Source organism: Alosa alosa, chromosome 5 (assembly GCF_017589495.1).
Source record: "Alosa alosa isolate M-15738 ecotype Scorff River chromosome 5, AALO_Geno_1.1, whole genome shotgun sequence".
NCBI lineage: Eukaryota > Metazoa > Chordata > Actinopteri > Clupeiformes > Clupeidae > Alosa > Alosa alosa.
The window spans coordinates 21,241,288-21,258,485 of NC_063193.1; the positions used below are offsets into that span (position 1 = coordinate 21,241,288).

General features: G+C 41.6%; 3 protein-coding genes across 4 annotated transcripts in view; 2 read left to right on the forward strand and 1 right to left on the reverse strand.

The window, feature by feature from the left end:
• Positions 1 to 1,787, forward strand: part of myo1ha (myosin IHa) — a 30,024-nt gene extending 28,237 nt beyond the window's left edge. The window contains exons 31-34 of the mRNA XM_048242729.1: positions 674 to 744; positions 882 to 979; positions 1,072 to 1,171; positions 1,463 to 1,787. Coding sequence (XP_048098686.1) covers positions 674 to 744; positions 882 to 979; positions 1,072 to 1,171; positions 1,463 to 1,489 — 296 coding nt within the window. The 3' untranslated portion in view covers positions 1,490 to 1,787. The remainder of the gene's footprint in view (positions 1 to 673; positions 745 to 881; positions 980 to 1,071; positions 1,172 to 1,462) is intronic.
• On the reverse strand, positions 1,767 to 10,211 carry kctd10 (potassium channel tetramerization domain containing 10). Of its 2 annotated transcripts, none has more exons than XM_048242735.1 (7): positions 10,146 to 10,211; positions 9,244 to 9,457; positions 8,062 to 8,231; positions 5,436 to 5,522; positions 4,870 to 4,922; positions 4,405 to 4,600; positions 1,767 to 4,120 (listed from the first exon to the last, which is right to left on the reverse strand). In XM_048242735.1, exons 1-7 carry the CDS (start codon positions 10,146 to 10,148, stop codon positions 3,902 to 3,904), a joined length of 942 nt encoding a protein of 313 aa, XP_048098692.1. In that variant the 5' UTR covers positions 10,149 to 10,211; the 3' UTR covers positions 1,767 to 3,901. The 2 variants fall into 2 exon arrangements, with proteins under 2 accessions (XP_048098692.1, XP_048098691.1); XM_048242734.1 differs by lacking the exon at positions 10,146 to 10,211 and adding an exon at positions 10,055 to 10,084.
• A 2,102-nt stretch (positions 10,212 to 12,313) lies between these two features.
• Positions 12,314 to 17,198, forward strand: part of sh2b3 (SH2B adaptor protein 3) — a 33,746-nt gene continuing 28,861 nt past the window's right edge. The window contains exon 1 of the mRNA XM_048243507.1: positions 12,314 to 12,555. Within this exon, the coding sequence (XP_048099464.1) occupies positions 12,376 to 12,555 (180 nt within the window). The 5' untranslated portion in view covers positions 12,314 to 12,375. The remainder of the gene's footprint in view (positions 12,556 to 17,198) is intronic.

The window sequence follows — 17,198 nt, forward strand, 5'->3', positions numbered from 1 at the left end:
CAAAATGGAGCTTTTTGGCCATTAGAATACATGCTATGTTTGGCGGACACCAAACACTACACATCACCAAAAATGCACCATCCCTAATTTGAAGCATGGTGATGGTAGCATCATGCTGTGAGGATACTTCTCGACAGCAGGCCCTGAAAGGTTTGTCAAGGTAAAAGTAAAATTAATTCATCAATATATATATATGGAAATCCTGGATGGCGATCTGATTCAGTCTGCAAGATAACTACAACTTGGGAGAAGATATACTCACCAGCAAGACAATAAGCCAAAGCATGCAGCAAAAACTATACATAAATGAGACTATACATAAAAGCATTGAGACCTATCCAAGCAGACTCCATGCTTTAATTGCAGCCAAAAGTACATCTACTCAATGCTGATTGAAGAGGATATTTGTGCAATGACTTATTTTCCATTATTTTTGATGAATTAAAATTACTTTGTAGAAATCTGCTTTCACTTTGAAATTAAAGATTGTATTTTTGTAAATTATCCTAAAAAAGGCCAAATTAAACTGATCAAGAGACCAGTTATAAAAGCAGTAAAAGTTGAAATATCCAAGGGGGGGATGGATATTTCTTATAGGCACTGTACTTCTGAAAAAATGCAGATTAATTTTCGTGCTAGTAATATAAACCATTCTTGTCCATTTTATGACTAGGTATTTCAGTCAGTAATTTGAGTGATGGCATCGTGATCTTCCATGTTACTTGTGAGGATCCCAAACAGAAGGTGAGTTTTTAATGAAGTCTCATGGGACTCTGCGTCTTCCCCAAGAGGCTCTAGTTCCAGCTGATAATTAAAGCTTTTTGAGGTGTGACTGGCTTTGTGAGTTGAGTGTCCGACCATTACTTGTTCTCTTCTCACAGGGAGACCTAATTATGCAGTGTGATCACCTGTTTGAGGCACTGACCAAACTAAGCGTGATCGCAAACAAGCAAGATGCCATCAAAGTCCAGCAGGGAAGGTTAGTGTATGCTGATGATCTGCGCTTCTGATTCCCAGAATGTAGTCACACGCTAACTGAATTTCCTCAATGATTTGGTCGTCTCCTTGTAGCATCAAGTTTGACCTCCAGGCAGGTAAAGAGGGGTTTGTAGACTTCAGCACTGGCCCAGAACCCATGTGCTACAAGGCTAAAAATGGACACCTAATGGTGGTAAGTAACAGTTTCTGTAAACAATTACTTACATTAAAACAGATAATGGCAAAGGAAAGAAAGTTGTATCAGTATATGAGATAATACTATTGTTTGTTAATATTGTTATCCAATAATTGCAAGTGAAGCAAATATTTGACATATTGACTTAAATTTCATCTAGATGTCAATTCCACCTTGAGGTTTCACATGACATCCAAAACGTCTGACAGAGTTCAAACTAGTCTAAACTCAAGTACTGAAGACTAGTCTGTTCAGTCAAAATTCTTTGTACTTTCTTTTCAACATTAGGTGTCCACCCGCACCAAGTCCCGGTGACCCAAGAAAGCTCAGGAGATCCAAAAGACATCCTCTATGAAATCTCAAGTCCATTTCCTTTGTTTCTAATGCTCAAAGCCTCCAATAGACCCAGGAAACAACTACAAAGTCTCACTGGATATTTGTGCTATACCGATGTATCATTTTCTTCCCTTTTTATAATGTTTCAGAGCACAGGTCCTAAAATGCTGGGTTAGAAAATGTAATTATTGTAATAGGGATATATGTACAATATAATGCTTTTATACTAAACAGATGAATGCTGCATACAACAATAAAAGGAATATGACAATCTTTATTGGGGACATTAGGTATAAATATATGCAAAACATTTTTTTTATTGTTCACATATTCTGTACAAACACGTCTGGTCTACAAAGAACAAGCGTTTTCAACCAAAAAGACAACATCATTTTAAAATGTGAGGACATACTTCTTAACGAGAAATAAAACCAAGGAGACACGACTCCTCATGTGTCTGTCAATATTCAGCGGTGGTTCAATGGGCACTCACCCTTCCTGCTAGTGACGTCTCTAGTTACAGTTCGGCCTCAAGATCCATTACTCCATCATCCCCAGATCAAACTGACACCTCATACCCCTCCACACACACACATACACCTCACCTCCCCATCCATGTCTCAGGTTCTAACCTCTACACGATCACTTACCAATCTGACTTCAAGGGAGATGAGGTTAAATGTTATTAATTAAACAAAATGTAGAACATGATCTGGTTTTAACTACATGGCCGTCCTCCTGCCGCATCTGTCAGCCCTACATAGATTATGATAGTGGGGGTACAAAATAATGTGCTACGACTGTTGGGCCGTCTGACTGCAGTTAGAGGATGGAGACCAGTTACAGCTCTCCCAGCCTGGGCTGCCTCTTCTGCAGAACAACGTCGCCCTCTAGAGGCCAAACCACCACTAGCTGCCTGTGGACACAGCACATCCAAGTTGGAAAATCTTCAATAATTGAAATCATTTTTCAGACTTTGATATGTTCATAGCCTCGCTCACGTCATAATTTGGATGTGTTTTAGATGAGCATGACATACATACTTAATTTAATGACTCTGGTTGTTCTACAAGGTTTGACCAAGACCACAGTGTGTACAAACCAGAACTTCAATAATACTTCTTAAATCATTCTTTAAAAAAGGTAAAACACACAACAAAAACAAACATATTTTCTCCCTCCAGAGGTAAAACTAGCTGTACTCCACCTCAGTGCATACAAGAGAGATGGTGAGAAACATCTCACCTTCAGCATACTACAGCACTTCTCACAGAAATACATTCGAAACCACAAAACCGTTGGAACATATGCGCACACACGCGAATACAACAAGTACAATTAGGTCACTCAGACAAAAAAAAAAAAAAAAAAAAAACATAAAAGACAACACAAAAACATGCAAAAGTGATCAAATTGAAATCACGCTGAAAGCACAAGTGGCTCTGAGGCACACCTACATATTAGACTGAAGACAATAGCGCAAAGACTCTAGCCACTCTATATATCGGGACAGATGGAATAGTCAGGCTATTGAGCAACTCACGTATTTGACATAGTCCCTCCACAGCCTGCATCTATTAATTATTTAGCACTACAGTACAACAGTGAAAGTAGCTCGATTTAGCTCATGTTTTACTGTCCTGAAACCAATGGAATTTGTTTGCCTGTAAAGTTGGACCCCATGAAAACACAATGCCAAAATCACCATTATGCTATTGAGACTAGCTGTAAACAATGTGTTATTGAGGCTAGCTGTAAATCCATCTAGTAAAATGTCAGGTTAACCCAGATTGCACAATGCTCTCCCTACCATAGACAGCACATCAGATCGGTCCATCTATCAGTCTAATGACTAATGCACAGTCACTGCACACTGGATGGCAGCTTTATTTTCTTTCTAATAACATTTTTTAGATATAACAAAATGTCCTTGCGTGGGGCCTATGTTTTTGCTAACAAAATAGTCAAGTCGGCTTTTGTCAAGTCGAAAATATCACTGTTCACTGTAACAGAAGACAAAACAAAACAAAAGCAAACATATAACTGCGATCTTTCCTCAGAGCCTTGGCCTAGATGCTTCCCCATCTGTTAAATGACCTGCAGCTACCTCAGGTTTGACTGCAGGACAAAAGGCAATTGCAAACCTGCCTGCGTGTGTGTGTGTGTGTGTGTGAGAGAGAGAGAGAGAGAGAGAGAGAGAGAGAGAGAGAGAGAGAGAGAGAGAGAGAGAGAGAGAGAGAGAGAGAGAGAGAGAGAGAGGCAGGACAAGGAGGAAGGGGGGCAGAAGAGCTGGTGGTTCTAAGGCACAGCCGCAGAGGAAGTGAGAGAGAGGGTGTAGACGGAATCACAGGGACCAAAGGTCACCGACGGAGGAGAGGAGAAAGCGAGAGGTCACTGGTGGTGGTGCGTGCGGTCGTCGGGCCGTTTGATGTGGATGCGCCGCACCCTCTCGATACGCTCGCGCTCCTCGTCCTCGTCCAGGTGGTGGGAGCGGCCGGCAGCGCCCCCTGTGGCCTCCAGAAGGGCGTTGTCCGGCCCGCGGCCGTCCTGCGACTCGTACAGGAGGATGTTGAGCGTCTCCTCGTAGATACGTGCCTCTGGGAACTCCACCTACACACACACGCGAAGGAAACATACACAGAGCAAGGGGGAAAAGGTCTAGATAGCAGCTTGAGATCAGATGTTTTATGCTCTGTGAGCACACTTATTTATTGTTGGATTTTTAAAATGTCAGTTTTATTGCTCACAGAAGAGCACAGTGCATTTGTTATCACTCAGCTGTCTCTGCAGCACACACACACACAGAGACCTCACAGACTTCTACAAACACATGCAGAAACATACACTGGACGGAAATAATTCTGACCACAGGAAACGGTTTGAGTTAATGTTACCTTTGTCTGTTTCTTCTCTGTGGCGTAGACAATAGAGGTGCAGCACACCTCTGCGATTTTGCGGCCCTGCCCGTAGAATGACCAACAGCAGATCTCGTCCCCGATCACATCTTTGATGAACAGGACACGTCCATTGAATCTCAGAGAGAGCTTATCAAACAGCTCAATGTTCTTCAGCATGTTGTCATCAGAATTGCTGTGAAGGTGACAGGAGCAGTCAATTAAAAAAAATCAACATGGCCCCTCCTCTACAGATGCACATGGCAACATAACAACTCTGCATGGCAGTTGGCAGTACGCAAAAGCAATTCCTCACAAACTGCTTAACGGATACTATGACCCTCTAGTTAAAGGAGAATTTAGGGAGGCATCATGTTTCAACACACTTTAGGTCAATATCACACCGGATTTCTTGATTTCTTCTTCTTGAAGATGTACTTGTGGTTGTCAAAGAATTATTATTACCTGGTATAGGAGTATTTGTTGTTGCTCCTGTTGTATAACAGCTTCACGGTCGGCTGTGAACAAACAAGTGCAATGAGCACAACAACTGTATGGAGCATTGAGGGCTAAAAACTGGACAGAACTGTATGTAATGTGGATGGGTGACACCTAAATAGAAATGTATAGAGATTGAGAAGGTGTCGTCATTATGGCATTTTCCCATTGGTGAACGCAAAGCATTTTGGGGATCCGCGGCAATCCATGCCCATGTAAACCAATGTAAACTGCCAAACGTACCTATAATCTTGGTCACGTGTTTTAGCAATCTCTATTGAGTGCACTTCAGCAGGTACCATCACACTAGTGTGAAAATATGGAATGAATGTTCTAAAGAATGTCTCGGTCCGTTGGATACAGCATGGAATTTTAGAATCTTACATTGTTGATGACTGCATTCATCCAGAATTTATCAAAACTCCCTTGCCGAAGGGCTAATGAGTTCATAAACTGTTTCCAAGGAAATCAGGGAGGTGTGAGAAACAGATTCTGTTGTCGGTCAAATTTCAACCATGGCATTCTCCACCTACCTTATTTGAGGTGGCAATGAGTCTCTGTTCCTCCTTAGACGATGTCACCAGCGGGACTTTGCAGAAAGGTTCATATGCATCTTTGTTCTAGAAGAAGGAATTGTGTTATTTCATAACGTCATTAAAGATGACACATAGCATCACATTGCTTAAACTGTTCCACTGCAAAGAGTGAATTTTAAATTCACTTGCTGGTCATGTACAGTATCTCACAAATAAAAAGTGTGTACACCCCTCATATTTCTGCAAATATTGTATTATATATTTTCATTGTCCCTTCAAAATAACTCAACACACAGCCATTAATATCTAAACCGCTGGCAACATAAGTGAGTACAACCCTAAGTGAAAATGTCCAAGTGTCAATATTTTGTGTGGCCCCCATTATTTTCCAACACTGCCTTAACCCTCTTGGGCATGGAGTTCACCAGAGCTTCACAGGATGCCACTGGAATCCTCTTCCACTCCTCCATGACATCACAGAGATGTCCTTCCGTTTGAGGATGCTCCACAGATGCTCTATAGGGTTTAGGTCTGGAGACATGCTTGGCCAGTCCATCACCTTTACCCTCAGCTTCTTCAGCAAGGCAGTGGTCGTCTTGGAGGTGTGTTTGGGGTCGTCATCATGTTGGAATACTGCCCTGCAGCCCAGTTTCCGAAGGGAGGGAATCATGCTCTGCTTCAGTATGTCACAGTACATGTTGGCATTCATGGTTCCCTCAATGAACTGTAGCTCCCCACTGCCGGTAGCACTCATGCAGCCCCACACCATCACACTCCCACCACCATGCTTGACTCTAGGCAAGACACACTTGTCTTTGTACTCCTCACCTGGTTGCTGCCACACACGCTTGACACCATCTGAACCAAATAAGTTTATCTTGGTCTCATCAGACCATGGTCCCAGTAATCCATGTCCTTAGTCTGCTTGTCTTCAGCAAACTGTTTGTGGAATTTCTTGTGCATCATCTTTAGAAGAGGCTTCCTTCTGGGACGATAGCCATGCAGACCAATTTGATGCAGTGTGCGGCGTATGGTCTGAGCACTGACAGGCTGACCCCCCACCCCTTCAACCTCTACAGCAATGCTGGCAGCACTCATACGTCTATTTTCCAAAAACAACTTCTGGATATGACACTGAACACGTGCACTCAACTTCTTTGGTCAACCATGGTGAAGCCTGTTCTGAGTGGAACCTGTCCTGTTAAACCGCTGTATGGTCTTGGCCACCGTGCTAAAGCTCAGTTTCAGGGTGTTGGCAATCTTCTTATAGCCTGGGCCATCTTTATGTAGAGCAACAATTCTTTTTCCAGATCCTCAAAGTGTTCTTAGTAGGGCTGTCACTTTACGTTCGAAAATCGATTGCACAATCGATTGGACCAACCAACACAAGTTTCGAAAACTAAAATAGGGAATCGATTTTAACCAAATATGTACACTATTAATTTTAAACGAATTAAACAAATGAAAAAGATAGATGTAACAAAACTCAGGAACAAGCAGAAAAATAACAAAGAATTCCGAAGTGCAGTAAGCATTACGAAAGCTAAAAAGAAAATTCCCACCAATTTTACGCACCGGAAACAGCTTTTTCAATCGGCTGCTATATAAAACAATATAAAACATTGTATTTGCAGACAAAATACAGATTGATAATCAAGCAGGCACAATTGTTCTATTATAAGTTATACCCTGAATATAACTCTTTTTTGCACTTTGTTCCAAATGTAGAATCTAGGGCCTTATATAAAATCAATAGGCATGCAGTACAAAGTTTTAATGGTCCTGCCATCCTACAAAGTTTAGCGCAAGCTAGAAATAATACTTTAAGATATTAATGCTCAAACAGGGCTTACAAGATCTAAGGGCAAAGAAAACATGAAAACAATCTGAGACAGTGCTGCAACTATGCTGGCGTTTTGCCAAAAAATTGAGGACAACACGATCAACCTGTGCGACATGAGAGATACGAGTGATAGGCCCTAAATTATTTTGCACGAAACTTCACGCCATTGTGCGTCTTCAAGCGCCCCCTTTACGTTCGTCCTAATGCCTGTTAGTTGTTCGTGGATTGTCCTATATTTGGTGTTGAAAATTGAAACGTCTTTAGACATGAAAAATCGATTTTACAATCGATTCAATGAACAATTATGTCTCAAGAATCGAACAGGAGTTTTTCACAAAAGTGACAGCCCTAGTTCTTAGTCATGAGGTGCCATGTTGAATTTCCAGTGACCAGTAGGAGAGAGTGTGAGAGCGATAACACCAAATTTAACACACCTGCTCCCCATTTACATCTGAAACCTTGTAACACTAACAAGTAACATGACACCGGGGAGAGAAAATGGCTAACTGGGCCCAATTTGGACATTTTCACTTTTCACTTTTTTGCCAGTGGTTTAGACATTAATGGCTGTGTGTTGAGTTATTTTGAGGGGACAGTAAATTTACACCGTTATACAAGCTGTACACTGACTACATTAAATTGTAGCAAAGTGTCATTTCTTCAGTGTTGTCCCATGAAAAGATATAATAAAATGTGAGGGGTGTACACTTTTGTGAGATACTGTAAGTGTTGACTTGATTGCTTGATCATGTAAGTCTGATGGAAGTTGCTGCAATATACCTGCAAAGCAGCCTGGCATTCATCCACCAGCCCCTGCACCAGGTAGTACTTGGCCTCGGCCAAGAGCTCCTCAACCTCCCTCCGGTTGTCTGGCAAAGGCACCACGCCATCCCTCAGGTAGTTTAAAATGGTCCCAAAGTGCTTCCCGCACCGGTCAATGAGGATCCAGCCTAGAGGACAGCAGGAACCACACAAGAGAGGGTTCTTGTGAACATTGGCTTCTCACTTGTGATAGACTGCAACAATGTATTGATGCACTATTTCCAACACACACTATGTTTGTGTTGCAGTGTTACTAGATATAAGATATAACCCTGCAAAGACCAGGCTCCATGATGCTTCACAAAGAGGTGGATTTTGACATGAATCATGTTTCATGAGTTTTTTTCAATAAGCAGAGTTGTTGACACTTCTGAACATTATTTAAACTTAAGATTACATTACATTACATTATATTACATTTGGCTGACGCATTTTTAACAAAAGCAACTAACAACATGGTAACAGTTAAGTTTTAAAACAATTCTCTCAACAATTTAAAAACGATAGAGTACAGTAAGAATACGTGCATCAGTGAGTGCTGTTTTTAAACAGTTGAGTGTCAGTTCAAGACGGCTGGTAAGTGCTAGGATCAGTAAGACTTGTTGTAAGTGGTGCTATGAGAGGAGACATTCTCTAAAGAGCTGGGTCTTCAGGAATTTTTTGAAAATGTGTAGAGCACCAAGCTCTGTAAAATGTAAATCAGGTTTATTGGCCAAGTATACTTACATATAAAAGGAATTTGAATTTTACGCGTCTGGGGGTAGTGATTCAAACACACACACACACACACACACACACAGACAGAGCAGTGAGCACACTAGGAGCACACATACACACCAGGAGCAGTGGGCAACCTTAATCCTGGCATCCGGGGAGCAGTTGGGGGTTAGGTGCCTTGCTCAAGGGCACCTCATCCATGATGTGGAAGAGCGCTGTTCAATCACCCCCACACACACACACACAATTTTTCCTATCAGTCAGGGACCGGCCACCCTTCGGTCACAAGTCGGATTCCCTAACCAGTAGGCCACGGATGCCCAAGCTCATATGGCCCCAAGCTCATATACTTCGGTAGGAACACATTTTCCACTTGTGTGTGTGTGTGTGTGTGTGTAGGCATGCCATGCAAACAAGCCTCACCTTCGCTGTCCGTGAGGACCTCCATCCTCCCACTGAACATGGCCTTCAGCATGGTGTCCTGCTTGGTGAGGGTCTGCATGGTGGTGTAATACAGCGCTCCCCCCACGTTCAGCTTGACGTATTTGGAGCTGGGACTCGAACCCTTGAACGAGGTGGTCCGTGTTGTAGCCGCCGGCACCGCGGAGCTCACCACGCTCTCTCCTGACATCTCTTCCTATAGTTAGAGTGGACATGATAAAACACATTACAATTCCTGATCTCAGCGCCTGCTTCTAGACATCGATTTCACCACAACGTTTTACTGACATATCAACTGTATCTTCATGATTTAAACAAATGACAGCCGGCTTGTTTATTTCACGTATCCTTCCCATCACAACATCAAACTCCATCGACCCTATTAAAAATGTAGTAACGCAACCCAAATTAATTAAGGAAAAAGATTGGGTCCGCTTGGTGTCACCAGCTCCTTGGTTTTGTGCAATCAGCTGGTGTTAGCTAGCCAATAACTTGAAGTGATAACGTTGATCACCTTTATTTATTATTACCACAATCAAGTGACACTATGTAGGGCGGATGGTTAAAGTAGCAGAACATGACAGTCGATTAAATCGAACAGTAGCTGTGGTTAGTAATGTCTAGCTCCTTAACTTACTGTAACAGAAGTTAACCTGCTATCATACCTAGCTAGCTAGTAGCTAACATTCAAGATACGCACTTAGCATTGCTCACAGGAACGACTAGCTGCTATCAAGGTCCACTATTCAAGAAGGGAGTTACAAACATCTGCTTTTTCCATTGTATTACGTACCCTTAAAAGTAGCATACCAAAGTACAGTGCTGTTCAGCTATATCACGGCATATAAATATAACTTTAAAACACACAAAATAAGGAAACTTACCATAGAACCCCACACTTCCGAACCTTAGAATCAGACAAAACACACTTCCGGTTTTAGATGGCGTCCTTTTTCACTGGCGTTTCATTCTTTAATTCGTAAAAGTTCATGAGAGCGCATAGATCGCCGTGTGTAGACAATTTATTTGACCGTCTCTGTGTAATCAAATGTATCATTAATCTATTTTGGTCTACTTTAAACTTTCAATGGCATTTTAAAACAAACCAGTTTTGACACTTTTCTCTTAGATGAACAGGCTGCAGCATCTGCACTCCTCAATTTTAGTGGACCTAAGAAATATGATTCTAATAAATGTAAGGATGAAGTTACTATACATAATATGAAGACATTGCTCAGGCAAAGCTGTGCATTTTGGTTCCAGAGTGTTGTACACAGGTGTTGTAGGCCTAGTTTACCATGGAAATTAAAAGCAGCAGTAAATTCTGTAACAACAGTAAATTATGTGAGATTATTTTTTCCATTTCATAAGTAAGTGGTTTTAAATTCTGTAAAACAACTGCATGTACTAGAATGTGCATGCCATGGTTGGTAAAACAAATGCCTTTGCACAAGGATTATTGTTTATGGTCACCACCAGTTTTTTTTCCATTTCATGTAACCTCCTAATCTGGTTCCATCTTTTGCAACATTCATTGTTCTGAAATATAATCCACTGAAATTTTATCTTTGATTTTGATTACTGAAAATCTGGTAGGCCTATTGTTCCTGAAAGTTGTAGGCCCAGTGATAAAACGTTTCTCAGTCATGGAGTTCCCAACGTTTTTGGTTTCTAGAAACATGTTATAGTGTAGTCTACATACAGATTAAACTGTCAGAAACGTTACATTTTTCTATGGTTCAAAGGATCAAGAAACAGGTGGAGCAGCTTTTGTTGTTCAGAGGTGGAATGCCCAAACTTTTAAGAGAACCTCAAATTTTCTATGTGTGTTTGTTCACAGTGGAATTATATGCAATCCTGATGGCAGTGCGATGGTCTGAGCCGATTCAGAATCATAAAATGTTGATATGTAGTGACTTGTGTCAGCTATCAATAGTATTGGGAAAGGGTAATCAAAGAGTCGACAAGACCTTGTATGATATTCTTCTGGCAATTAAGAGATGTGAAAAGGAGAGGGGTAGAAATATCATTCATATGGGTCCCAGCTCATGTATGCATTACAACAAATGAAAAGGTTGATAAGTTGGTTAAGGAAGCTGCTCAAAAGGAAAACATAGATTTCAACATAAATCTATCAAAGGCATAGGCAAAAGAAATACCTAATGGGACGGCGGGTGATGTTCTCTTCCTTAGTCTGATGAGATGTTACTTAAACATAGAATAGAAAAAGCAATGCATGAGGACAGAAATAAAAAGCAGCAGTTTAATATGGCAGGAAATCTATAATGCTTTTTGAAGGACCCAAGTAAAGAAAACGGATGAGCTGGCTTTGATGGGGAACCTTTTGTGTTTTGTGTTTGTGAGTGTGGATGTGGATGTTTGTTAGGTGTGGGTATGTGGGGGTGGGTACTGGGGTAGTTGGAGGGTATGTGGATATGGGTGTGGATGTTATGTGTAGCCTATGGGTGGAAGCCATATTGTATTGTGTGACTGAGTAATTTGTTGTAATTGAGATTATGATGGTAAAGATCTAATATTCTGTTTGATATGCATATTGGGACTCCAATGTAATCTCTAAAAAGTAAATAAACAAACAATTATATAAAAAATCTATCAAAGGCGGAGGGTAAAAGTAGCCTATGTGTGGCAAGAAAACAATTTTAAAATGGCAACAGCTCTGGGAGCAAGAAAGCAAAGGGAGGCATCTATTCTCAATATCTAGTAGAGTAACTGACTCAGTAATGTTTGTAAAAGAGGGGGGCTAAGATATAAGGAGCAGGTTATTATTTCTAGAATGAGGATTGGTCACACGTCTGAACAGCACTTTATTTATTTTAGGAAAACAGTGTTCATGTCAGGAACCTGAGACAGTACATGTTTTGGTTTAAGACATTATGACCACCAAAGACAGGATCTTCTCAGAGAATTGCGAGAAAATGCTTGGAAGAAATATCGCTGAAAAGTATTTTAGAAGTAGGGTCAAGCGGTAGGGGAAAACGCTGTTTTTTTCTCACATTTTTAAGACACTACATTCTCTGTAGACACTGGACTGTATAGCAGAATATAGTGCACTAAGGTGCTACTCCCACAGAAGGCAGCAATGCAACTTTTTGGATGCTGGCTGCCTTAAAACCCCAAAGAAGAAGAAGAAGAATACTTCGCGGGGAGGGGGCCTTTTATTTTGAAACTACCTCATGCCTCATAGCTTTTCACTTAGCGCTGTTCGCAGTTCAGCCTGGTGTTGTTGCACACTTTCAACATGAGAGAGAAATTAACGGGCATCTGGGCTTGCAGGTAACTTGATCATTACATCTCACCACGTGCGCGTGGAAACGTTAGAGTTTACATGTACAGAAACAATTGAAGATTTTCAGCTAGACATTTGTAGCTCTAAAAAGTACACTTGCCTTTGCCAGATAACGGAGAACTTGCGTGTGTTTGCGTTGTAAGGACGCTCAGAGTCCTGAGGTTTTTCTAAGGCTGTGACTAGAAATACCATCGCTCTGAGCGTCTCTGAGGGGAAGAGATGACGGTCGCGATGTTGACCACTGTAACTTAGCTCAAGTCTGAAGAAGAACATTAATTACAGTTTAGAATTTTATCAACTAAAATAACTAATGCCAATGGGGTATGCACGAAAACGCGAAGAAATAGCCGTGCGACTGAAAAGTTTAAATGGCTGTCAAGTTCGCTAACTTATAGCTAAAGTGAATAGTTAGCTTACTTATCGCACCTGATTTAGTTTAAGTATTTTAGCTAAAGTTAATTGCCTGTTCAGTTTAAGGAGCTGAACACACTAAGGTAAATGTTATATCGCCACAGAGTTTTTAATAAAGTACCTAGTGGGAGCATCCTTGGCTTGTGAATTGCACTTAACATTGCTTTGGGTCTGACGTTACAGCACTTATTGGCATCAAAGTTCTCACGATATCTACAGCATAGTTGCCTTGGTGTTGAATGATCGTGTGTTCCCTTCATAGTTTTATCTATCCGTCTGGGAAGTGTAGCGTTGCTTGCGGCAAGATAGATAGATAGATACTTAGATACTTTATTGATCCCTAGGGGAAATTCAAGACAAGGCAACGTTAATGCAAAGAACTGAAATCAATTCCCCCCTTCGCTGTGTTTATTTTAGGCTTTATTTCCATTATATGATCATTTAGGGAGACAATAAAGATTTTTACATTTTTATGTAATAATCAGTGAGTTGATTGTATGTCTAAATTAACGCAATGCAGAACCGTCTTAAACTGATCTCTTTTTTTAAATGCAGTGGTTTTGTTCTATGCTAGCGCAGATGTAGATGATTGCCATTCTCTTCAAGCAGCTAATTATAATAGTTTGAAATATTTGTTCGTTATCGTTTGCACATGTCTCATTATGTATGTGTTCAAATGTGTTCTGGTGACCCTTTAGGATGTCTCGAAAAACAATTTTGTTGGTTACAACAGAGAGAGGTTAGTGTGTATGTTTTGCATGTGTGTCCACTTGCCTGTGCTTGGCCATTTGTTGACGCACTGCTTAAACCAGTCAGAGATATGTGGGCTTCCAATGGAGAAAGAGACTTTGTTCTGGTAGGCTGAACAGGCTGGGAGATATTCACTGATGGTATAATAGGCCACAAGGTTGTACACAGAGATGAGTGGTCCCCCAAAAGGTCCCCCAACTCATCTCCCATCTATGTAGAGCAGTGTGTGAAAATGTGTCGGTGTGTTATCAGAACCTTCCTGACCCTGCCTTAGTAGTGTAAAGAATGACAGCTTGATTTTTTTTGTCTGCTGCTACTGTGTGTGTGTGTGTGTGTGTTTGTGTTTGTGTGTGTGTGTGTTTTGTGGATTTCTTTACCCAGGGAAGTGAACTTGTTATGCTGGCATGCCGGCTTGAACAACTATTTTGTTTCTTCAGCCCCTGAATTTTAGCGGAATTTAGCAGTGATGTGGATTTAGAACAAGTGCTGATGTGTTCGAAGGAATTCGTGGTTTGCTTCATTGAGCCATACCGTCTTTTTTTGGGTGGAGACTATTTCACTTGCCCTGCAATGGGTCCTATGCTTCCCTGTCAGGGTTGATCATTAGGTGGCATAAAAAGCATCCAATACAGTGTAGGATGTTTTTTCCTATTTCTCCTGTATTTATTCAGGTTTATCAAGGCACCCAGATTGGAGTCTGTGCTGGGACCCTTATGTGTGTGTGTGTGTGTGTGTGTGTGTGCGCTGTGACATTCGGTATGACAAAATGTCTTTCTTTGTGAATGAGCTGACACTGGGAAGATGCGTGTGAGCATGGGCCTGTGCCAACAGGCCTAGGGAAAATTACAGGCCTCTGATGTCAGCGTGGCAGTCTGCTTCATTCCTATCTTTGTGTGCTCTTTGTTTTGTTTTGTCTGGCTTTGAACAACTTCAGAAAGCTTGTATTTCAGTGGAGCTTTAATGATGGAGAATTGACACTAATGCTAGAGGTGTTTGTGTGTGTGTGTGTGTGTGTGTGTGTGTGTGTGTGTGTGTGTGTGTCGTTCTGTGGAGAGGAAGAGAGGACAGAAACAGTGGTACACTCGCATACAGGAAGTGGCTTGGCAGAGAGCAACAGAAACACACACATGCATACACACACACACACACACATGCATACTCACATGCATACTCGCGTGCACACCATACTTTGTTCTAGACTGTCCTATACCCTAACAAAATGTAGATGAGTGCATGGGCCTACAAGGTATGTTATTGTTAATTGCACAACTCTTCTGATTGATTATCTGCTATTCAGCTGTCTACCTTAAGAGGTCTCAGCTTTTTAATGTCTATGACACATTCCCATGTCCTTTTTGTTAAAATAATGGGTACAGTCCCTTGTGTTTGATTAGTGTTTGTGGACAGTAGAACCTGAAGTATAAAACGGGTTGCTTTCTGCTTTGTGTTGAGAGGCACAGGCCACTCTCCTGTCTGCACCTTTCTCTGGCTGAAAACTCAGGAAACTGAGCCTTTTTCACTCCCTAAGTGGAGTCGAGACAGAATCGCTCTCATTGTGTGGCGAGACTGCCCATGTACGAGACCACTCTGGGACAATAATGGACATAAACAAAGGCTGGACAATGCCTGAGTGGAATGAGTGGAGATTGCGGAAACAGGCCGCTGGTATTTAAGTTTTGCCCAAGGGTGTTCACAGTAAGGTCTTGACCTATAACATATTTAAGTTTTGCCCAAGGGTGTTCACAGTAAGGTCTTGACCTATAACATATTTAAGTTTTGACCAAGGGTGTTCACAGTAAGGTCTTGACCTATAACATATTTAAGTTTTGCCCAAGGGTGTTCACAGTAAGGTCTTGACCTATAACATATTTAAGTTTTGACCAAGGGTGTTCACAGTAAGGTCTTGACCTATAACATATTTAAGTTTTGCCCAAGGGTGTTCACAGTAAGGTCTTGACCCCTACCATGTTTACTTTTCTTTGTTTCTTTTGTTTTTAAAATGTGAAATGTAGCCCATATTTTAACTTTAATGTATTTCAAAACAAACACATTTTGTTTGTTCTTCAGTATTTCTATTGATTTGCATTCTAGTTGAAAGGTAAACAAGTTGTTTTAAGTCTTGTCGCTCTGACTACCATACAATCTTATTTCCACTATCTTTTCACCCTTGTCTTTTGTCAGGACCTGTGACCAATAGCGGAACTTTTATTAGACTACCTATTGAGTCTTTGTGTGTGTGTGTGTGTGTGTGTGTGTGTGTGTGTGCCTAACTGTATTAAGCTTTAACCCTCAATGGTTTTTGTCATTCTTGCTCCTTTCACCAACTTCACACATCTGAAGTAACACACTGCAAAATTCACAGTTCGACCCTAAAAAGCTTCTCAGTTTGACCATAACTTGCTGGGTCTTGTCTATGACCTGTTTCTTCTTTTAGAATTGGTTGTCTCCGGTGAACTCGCAGTGGTGAAGTGCCTCATTTGGGTTGACTCACTCCACTATTTGAGCTGGCCATCAGGTGGTCTTTTAAGAGTCGATGGGCCAAAAGGCCTCGTCCCGTTTGGAGTTAGTTTGAGCTGGTTTGCCGGCACTGGGCAGGGCTTCCTGTCTCTGAGGGTAGTGCCTGTGAGAGGGCTGTTTGGCTGCGGTGTTTATTTTCTTCCCACTGCTGCTTCTCTCAGCCCCTCGCGGCAGGATGAATTTTATGCCCCTGCTCACGCGGTCTGTCTGTTCCCGTTTTTCTTCATCAGTGATGGCGGACAAGTTTGGTAAATACAACATGTTGAAATACAATGCAACAATACAATGTTGAAAACTAATAGAGGTTAGTTTTGTACATTTTTATTTTTTATTTTTTATCTCATTCACAAGTTCTTGATTCATACATGTACTACCATTGTATTTACACACACACACACACAGACATACGCACAGGCGTGCACACACACTCACAGCAAAGCCGTTATGAATTCCTGGAGAGCACCACAAGAATGCAGTCTGAATTGAATCAGGCCCTTAGATGTGCTGTCTCAAATCTGTTGGATGACTAATAGCAGGCACTCTCTGTGGTGCTTCAAGTCGGCCAGATACGGCATGGGAGAGAAGAGGAACAGTGAGTTGTCACAGATTTTTGACTCCGAACAGATTTATTGCATCAGCTGCACAGTGACATCTGACAGGGATGCTTGTGTCTGGCTGCATTGTGCGTCAGACACACACGCACATACACACGTGCACACACACACACACACACACACACACACACACACACACACACACACACGCATGGGCAGTTGATCTGGCACAAGGCCTATCAGTGAGGAGAGGTTGTTGACTGTGAATAAGCTGGTATTGTTTGCCGAGTCCTTGAGAGTGGTTTGTGATGTCCGTCCTCCCAGATAGGTAGTCAGGGGCCTGTGCAAACACGATGCCCACTCATGCAGATGGAGGGTCAGTCACCAACCAGCTGCAC

What these genes read in the sequence shown, in the direction of transcription:
- kctd10 (XM_048242734.1), bottom strand. An exon ending in GGTCCTCACGGACAGCGAAG is followed by an intron (nt 8,232 to 9,243) that starts GTGAGGCTTGTT and finishes GCTGTCCTCTAG; the next exon opens with GCTGGATCCTCATTGACCGG. An exon ending in AATGCCAGGCTGCTTTGCAG is followed by an intron (nt 5,523 to 8,061) that starts GTATATTGCAGC and finishes TCCTTCTTCTAG; the next exon opens with AACAAAGATGCATATGAACC.